General features: G+C 39.8%; 1 protein-coding gene across 1 annotated transcript in view; it reads right to left on the minus strand.

Moving 5' to 3' along the window:
* Positions 1-3,805: 3,805 nt before the first annotated feature.
* Positions 3,806-8,726, minus strand: part of abhd17c (abhydrolase domain containing 17C, depalmitoylase) — a 36,125-nt gene continuing 31,204 nt past the window's right edge. The window contains exon 3 of the mRNA XM_067597837.1: positions 3,806-6,721. Coding sequence (XP_067453938.1) covers positions 6,502-6,721 — 220 coding nt within the window. The 3' untranslated portion in view covers positions 3,806-6,501. The remainder of the gene's footprint in view (positions 6,722-8,726) is intronic.

Genomic DNA, 8,726 nt, shown 5'->3' on the forward strand with positions numbered 1-8,726 from the left:
GAGCTGTCTCCATCTCACCCCATCAGTTTCTGTTTTCTCTCTCTCATTCTGTCCTATCCCTCTCTCTCAGTTCTTCATCCCTCAGTCTCTGTTCCTCTTTCTCTCATGTCCTCCTCTCTCCTCCCAGTCTCACCTTTCACTCTTCTGTCCTTTTCAATCCCTCTCCATATTTCTCCTGTTTAGTCAAGATGTGAAAAGATCGCTGAACTGCTTCAAATGTAACATGACGCTGTTTGTTTAACACTGCAACAGTGCACCTGCAGCTTTTTGATCTTAATTCAGAGACTGAGGAAAACTATGCAGGTTGTTCTAGATCAAATCTTGAGATGAACTTGAAGTTGCACTGCAAAAAATGTAAGGTATGAATGCTTCAGCTTCATCGTAGCAAGCATAATAATCATGTTCTGTTATGGAATCTAGTTTAACAGTTACATTCATTAGTGTAACTGCTGTCTAATCAAGCCAACACCAGTGGAAACCCCTAGTGTTGGTTTCTAAATATTTCTCAATTTTCAAAGAATTCCCCTGTTCCAATCAAAACAGTGAGAACATCCAGGAGAAAAAGCACCGCAGGCTGCAAACAGAGTCCAGAACAGAGAATAGTGTGTTCACTCATCATGTCCTCATATTCTGAGGTGATAATGTCGCTGTACGCACTGCTGCTGTCCTAAAAAGCAGGAGACGTTCAACTGCTATCAGGTGTTTCTGTTCCTGTCCTCCCTACATTTACATTAATAAGGTTGGAGACAGTTATGCTCTGTTAGACTGTAGGCAGCAGACTAGAAGTCATTTTAGGCTCCTTCATGTGAGTGCAGTTTACATCACTTTCTGCCAGCAGCTGTTATGATCAAAGCCCATTTTAAAATATCTTCTTACACAGTTTAGTATTGGGCTTCTCTTCCTGATTAAAAAAAGGAAAACCTGAATATTTCCGAATATCTAATAAAGCCAAAGACATACATTTAAAGTACTGCTTTATAATATAATAATATAATATAATAATCCTGCAAATTATTTTATTGCAAAATATGTGGACATTGTGGTTCTTTTACTTCCTCATCTTTACTTTTCAAAGTAATGGACTCCTTGGCAAAAGCTTGCCATCATATTTTTAGATCATTACTGAGGTACTGTCAATGACATTGCAGCTGTTTTTCTGACACAAGAATGATTGTTTTCAGTATATTGACATTATTTATATTTTGATAGCAAAATCTTATATTTATACCAATGTCTCTTACACTCTACAGCATGTAAAGAACCACACGTTTTCCTCTTGAAGACACACGCAGAATAACACAGTCCCCTCCACTCAAAAATGTGTTTTTCCTCTTGTTCCCTCAGTTGGATGTTTAAGCTTCACTGTGCAGAATGATGTATGTGCAGAGTTTCACACTAGAAGACTGTTTTCACATTCATCTGCTGAAAGTTGAAAGTTTCTCACTGTGCTCACTGTAAATCAGATTTGAACAGGTGGGACTATGAGCAGCATTTGTGACATCGTCATCATCACTAGTTTAAAAGCCAATCCTGGTCCAGTGGGCAATTTACACAAGTGTGATGTGCACATACACTGAGAATGGACTTTACAATGAAGGAGAAATCTTGTGTGCAGCTGATAAACTTTTGAAATGAAAGAATTTTTATTGAGGGAGAAGGAGTAGATGCCATTTTAAGGTTTTTAAAGTCCAGATGGAACGGCATTTTCAAAAGTATCTAACTTCCATGTTGTGACGTATTTCTGAGTGAAATAGGACAGACAGGTGGGACATGACGTTGTAAAGAATTTGATTTGAAGGTTAACAAGTGGGCATGTCATAACAAACATAAGCCCTGTGCTGCTAAAAGTTGAAGATTGATTGATGGGTGGATGTCATGATATTATTGGTTGAAACTGGTTGGTTCAAGCCCACATAAGCACACGTCATATTTTATTTTACAGGAAGAAAACATGTATTTCTTGTATTTTCTAGGCATATATTGTCATATTTGTGCACAATATGACCGGGGATGTGATCTAAAAGGGTTAAACAGGCGTTTTTCATTTCATCTCGACTTTAAGGTGGTTATTTGTTTTTTTGTCGAAAAACCATATTAGACAGATATTATTGTTCCAAGCAGAGAATTTATATTTCTATGTCTTAATACATGTCTGGAGGGAATCTTTAACATAGACATCATAACTGAGCAATAAGCAGATCTTCTGCTGGACACTGGGAAGGTAAGAGTGGGAAACTGCATCGCTGACCAGTGAACTGGAGCAGCTGAACATATGAACGTGACGTATTTGGCTGTTAACAAGCTCCAGAAACATTATACAGTACATGGTTAACCAGATAACATTACTTTACTCAGTAATAAAGCTGTTTTCTCTGCTATGGTATTTTCTAATTTATAGAAAATGTCTGAACTTCACCAGATGACAGCAACCAAGATTTGGGTGCACTGAATAGTGTATCATGAAGTAAAACCTTTACTGCAGGATATTTTGTGGTAATGGAACAGGTTTTGATTGTCATGTTGCTGACTTACATAAACAAAGCTCAAGGCTGCAGTGTTTATTAAAACATGCACGTTTGCGACTTGATTTTTTACTCCTGCATATTTGCATATACTGTCATTGTCTTTGTATGAATATCCAAGTTTTGTCCTTCATACAGCTGGTTGTGGATAAGTTGTCCATTTCATTTGTGTAAGAGGATGTTTTCCACATAGAATAAGATAAGTCATAACCTCTACATCTAATTCAATACAACACTAATTCACACTCATCAATTTATCAAAGGTTACAATTAAACATCACATGCAATGCTCATAGTACACTAAGAATGAAGGTGAACATCATTAGGTGAGTGACTGTATTGAATCAGTGTATTGGTTTCTTTTGTATGTTCTTTAGTACCACCTAGTGGTGATTCCAAATAGCTGCATTGAAGAGGAAGTGAGCGAATAGTGAACAGGAAGTACCAGGTAGTATCAGGTAGTACCTCTTTCCCCAAGTTCATAGGTGAGCATCACAGTCCTCTTAATCCTGTGCCTGAAAGTCCATAAAAACAGCTTCATCCGCAAGTCACCTTCTACTTACATTTCTATTAACATGTTTATGTTATTATTTCTTGGGTTTGACTGCAGTATTTTTGATGATGGTTACTTTGTCAGCTACATTTGTGCTTGGTGCTTTTGTAAATGATATTTACTGTTGTATTTTCATCCTTTATTACACATATAGACCTTTAAGCACCTGTTCACATGGGTTTGTCAATAATCTTTTCTCTACTGGTGTACTGAGATATTATGTAGTACTTACAAAAGGTACTTACTTTTTACTTACAGGGTTTTGGGGGAATGAATAAAGGTCTAGCTCATCTCATTTTGTGTTGCTTTGGTAAACAGAGCGTTAGTATTGGATCAGACACAAACATTAAATGAGCATCATCGGCCAAAAAACACTTGGATCAGGATATTCTCAGCTACAACACTTCCTTGCTGATTCTGAAAGTCTAACATTTGGTTTTAGAGAAAGCAAGTGTTCAACTTTCATACCAATGACTGCATTAGCAAGTATTATTACCATTATATCATCAAGAGCAATAAGAAAACATGATATGAGATATTGAGAAAGCAGATTTTCAAACAGAGTCCCCAATAAGTTTCATACAAAATGCAGACATAGACAGTGGAAGTGGTAACCCACTGGAAACATATTTGACATTAGTTGGTTCACCCAAATTACTTATTAATTATTCTTACTTCCCTAATGTGGTATGTAGCCATGCAGACAGAAACATTAAGGTAAGACACAAACTTTCATGCATCCTTTATTCCATTATAAGCATTAAAACATCCATTGTGTTGCCTTCTTGCAACAACAACCACATGAAGAACAATCTGTTTTATGGCATATTTAAGGCTTTTCTTCTGTTTTACACAATATTATTATCAAAATCTGATTCTACTAGCTTTATCTGCCTTTCATTTGCATATCATGATTCCAGTGTTAAAATAAAAGAGACTAGACTGCCCTGTGTAAGGGCTAATATGTATAGAGAAGATACTGAAGAATACCGTTACAGAGAATTATCGTACAAACCAGCTTCAGAGACAGTGTAAATCTATCAACATTTAGACTGGAAAATCGTAAAAATGTCAGTATCAAAACAATAAATCGGGACTAAAGCAAGGTCTTCATTTCCTTTAAAAAGAGGAGCTAGAGGAAATATACTAGAGAGATGGCCGAGGGCTCATCATCCAACAACATGGCCCATTAACATTAGCTATGATCAGAAAACACTAATACCCAACTGACAAACCACTTCACAGCAGTACACTTATCACAAGTCGCTATGCAAATAACCCTCCAACACAATCCTTCTCTCAAAACATCTTAAGCGTTATACTTCAATGTGATAGTGTTTTACCAATTTTATGTTATTATTTAGCTTAATTTTTTAGTGTTTTACTTTTCTTTTTTTTTTTCATTTGCTGGGGGTAAAGAAAAATGATTCAAATACAGTCAATACAAGTTGAAATGTCCACAATGATAAGATGTGATTTTGCATGCGGTGCTTAGTTCCACAGCATCCCATTCCCCTTCATGGTTCTTTCAAATGTCTTTGGAGTTTGAGCTGGAATAAAGAGCCGACTGTCACAGAGGGCTCAGCAGACAAAGCTGTTGGTAAAGGAGGGCTGTTGCCTCTCCTACTGCAAACAGGGACACACAGCTGACAGTATCGGGGTGGCGATGGTCAGGTTGAATTTGGTTTTAGTACCTTCCTGTCATTTCCGTATTCCCTAAACTGTCTGGCTTTCACAGTGATTGACTGATTGATTCCTCTGATGAATAGCAGCAGTTATCAGTCCTCCTGAAGACCACAAGAGCCCCGCTGTAGTCGACAGGAACGTTTGGGAGAAATGTCTACATACATAAGGCTTTATTTGAAATGACTGATAAAAGAACCCAGCGACAGCATGTTCACCTTGAATATCTCGGCATGGAGCAGAGTTTACAGTTGAGTGAGGGAACACCAGAGCGCTTGTCTTTCTGTCTGCGGGGATACCCAGCGACATGCTCTCTGGCTTCAGTTTACAGTACTGAGTCAAGAGTGTTTCTGTTTGAAACTGCTGTCAAGTCTTATCACACATGATCTCCAGTTAACAAAAGCACTGCCCTGATAGCTGCTGCTCTCTCTTCTACTGAGGTAAGCATACATATTACCCAACATTTGGGATGTTCATTGCTGCATTGCTTTATGGCAAATGTACACACTTGATGCACAAAATGACCCTCAAAGTTAGATTGAAGGGTTCTAACAGTATTGACGATTCAACAATGGCTTCACCGGGTGCTCAGATGTCTAGATTTGTTTGGATTCCCTGGTAGGTTCAGCATTAAATTCTGCAAGATGACCCACTAATCACAAAGTATGTCGATTAACATCTTTGGTTCACACTGTATACTAATGGTGAACCAGTTCTAAAGATTGAGATTTTATTGAACTGAATGTGCAGAAATTACCAGCAGCTGAAAATGATTCAAGGCCTTCAGTCATTTTCTCACAGAACTGCATTTGTGTTTGCCAATAATCAAGAAAAATTGTAAATTGCAGGATTTCCTAATGAAGTTCTGCATTATCTTCTCCTTGTAGAAGAGAACAGCTTGCATCAGGGCTACAAAGGTCACCGCTACAAAGGCCAGATTTGCAGCAGTGCACTCTGATTTAACAGCTTTTAAACATACACACCAACTGAAAACACATTTTGTTCTACCTGCAATTAAGAAAAACATGGAATGCCGATAACAAAAAGAAAAACAACATGTACATATATGAACCCAGAAAAAAAACATTACCTGAAAATACCTGCACATTAAAAGTGCATTTGTTTGATCAACCCTGAATGGTAACTTAAAAATACAGAAAAAGTAAAAAACTTCAATTGTATCTCAAGGTGCAAAATTGATACTTCTTCACCTGGTATAAAAGAATACAAAAATCAAGCTTGACCGTTGCAAAGACTCTCTGTTGAAAGGAAAGCAGGGATCATGGGAGAAACAGAGGATGTGACAGACTGAAGCTCACAGTGACAGACGCTGACACAGAACAGGTGAGGGGGGGAGAGAGTGAGCAGAGGAAGGGAAGGAGGGAGAGAGTGGGAGTGGGAAATGAATCCAGAGCGAGCAGCGAGTGCAAGCACTGTCCAGGCTCGAGCTGACTGGCGAACTGGGTCCACATGTAGGAACGCCAGCCAGGTTTTGGGGACACTACATGTTAAATCTAAGCTCCGTGCCTGGCCTGGCCTTACCCTCAAGCTGCACCTCAACAAACTAAAACCACCTCCTCTTCCAGTCCACTTGACATTCTCACTCTGAAATGGCTCCAAGGACAGGCGAGAATGTTGTAGTGAGTTTCCTCCCGCCCTGCCCCGTCTGCTGAGAGAGGAAGTCGGGAGATGATAAGGAGGAGGCTGTGTTGAGATGAACCCTGGCCTGAGTGCTGAGCTCCCTCAGGAAGTGGGAAGCTCGAAGGAGATGAACTGCTTGAGTCTCTCCAGGTACTGGGCGTAGAGTTCAATGTCATTGTGGCCGGCTCCCTCCACCCACAGGGGCTCCACGGCGCGAGGGCAGCGCTCGTACATGGCCAGGCCGTGGGAGAAGTCGATCACCTCGTCCTCGGTACCATGGATCACCAGCACTGGGGATGCCACCTTGGACACCTTGTCAATACTGTGGAGGGGAAAGAAATAAATGTTAGAATGAAAGACAGACAACACTGAGCTGTGACAGACGCTGATAAGAGGATCAAAGGATATTGTGTTTGAAGGGTCTGTTGGATTGAAACTGTTTTGACTTGTTATGGTGGTAAAGGCACTGAAGTGGAAGTCCTTTCTTGATACAGAGTATTCTAAAGGTCCAACTCGCATCCAAACTCACGAGAATGTGAGGACGCAGTTAGGAAACGATTGGTTAAACAGCAGCTCAACCAGACTTAGGTGATTACACTTCAACACATCTGTAAACATGTTATCCTCACTGTCATGTATACTTACAATAAAACCAAATCTAAAACCAAACTTTCCACATCAGATTTCTACTCTGAGACCAAAGTTTATCTTGGAAAGGGAATTATATTTTATGTTTAAAACTCTGGAGGCTGGCCTGCAGGTTGTTGGATGCTTTCTAAACAAAAACCGGATGATTGTTGGGATGTATGTTCTGAGTGTTGACCAGCATGTCACAGTCAGAGTTAGAGCTCATCACGGTGGGGGCTGGAGATTCAACAATACTCTCCGAGGACAAATGGATGAGTGAAAATGGCGACAGTGATGCAGGTGGAAGAGTGCTCCGCTGTGTTATTAACATCATCAGCCTCTCTGCTGCACTGTTAACTCGGGGGTTTGTGAGGTGAAACAGACTGAACACAGTTATTTTCTTGGCATGAGAGTTGGTTTAGGTTGTTTAATGCTGCAGTGTGTGTTGGTCAGCCGGTCTCGTTTATTATCGCTCGATTTCACTGCTCCGCTCTGCTAACGTTAGCCTCTGAGAACGTAGCTAATTATTTACTCATTAAAATCAAAACATGGTTGCAACTGCTACCTTCTCTGAAGATGAACTCTAGCGTGTGTGTGTGCACTGTGCAGGTGCTGCGCTGCCCTTACACTTGAGTTCTGCCTTTTTCATTCTGTCAACATCAAGTTATTAAATAACATTTAGAAAATCAATTTTTGACATTTGCGAAATGAAACCTGCCCTAAAGGGTAGATACTTTTTTCCTGATTTTATGGCCAAACTCTATTTCAATTCCCCCCTCATACTACAGAGCTCTGCACCTGGTTGGGTGGAGTCCAGGGCCTTGAAGACTGTAATAGGAGACATTACAGTTATCAGAAATTGCCATGTTTTATTTACATTTATTGAATTATCGAAGTTGTTTTTGATTTCAACACTGTAGGGTACCAGATGTTTTTGTTGAGGGAGCAGGACACTCTAAACTTGAACTTCTTATAGTTATAGAGCCTTGTTTCAATGAATCTTCTGTTTCATTGGTTGGCTATTCGTGTGCAATTTGTTCATTTAAAGCATGTGTGAAACAATTGATTTAATCTCTTTATTCAGTGGGCTGGGTCTATGTTAGCAGTGTACCTATTAAAGCTAATATGCACACAAGTCATATCATCATCACAATATTGAACAATGTTATTACATATCACAGATATTCCTCATATTGTGCAGTCCTACAAATAACTACATCCTGATACACACTGAGAACTGTAACTGCCAACATAACATTACTCACACTACAAGATCAGAAAAGACGGTGGCAAAGTATGAAGTTGATCATGACGGTCACACACAGAAGCTAATTTTATGTCTGTAACAACACACACACACACACACACACCTCTCTCTTCTACACATAACTATGCAGGCTTGCTCTCACTCGCTCTCTGAGTAGAAGCTCACTTCATCTCTTTTTTTTTGCACATGAAGTGGCACACACTGAGTATAATTACATTTTTCCTCAGCAGTTCAGGGCATATTTGTACGAACCTGTCCATTTCCAAGTTCACAAAGCTGTGGGAAACACCTGCAGAGGCGTCCATGTATAACTCTGTGCTTCTGCCCAGCTTCTAGCACGTATCAAACAGAGACAGGCTTCTTTCCTACAGACCCCCAGGGGCCATCTTTAACTAAGCATCAGTAAATGATTCGCTGGCTTCCTCAATCCTTC

Source organism: Thunnus thynnus, chromosome 1 (assembly GCF_963924715.1).
Source record: "Thunnus thynnus chromosome 1, fThuThy2.1, whole genome shotgun sequence".
In the NCBI taxonomy this organism is placed as follows: domain Eukaryota; kingdom Metazoa; phylum Chordata; class Actinopteri; order Scombriformes; family Scombridae; genus Thunnus; species Thunnus thynnus.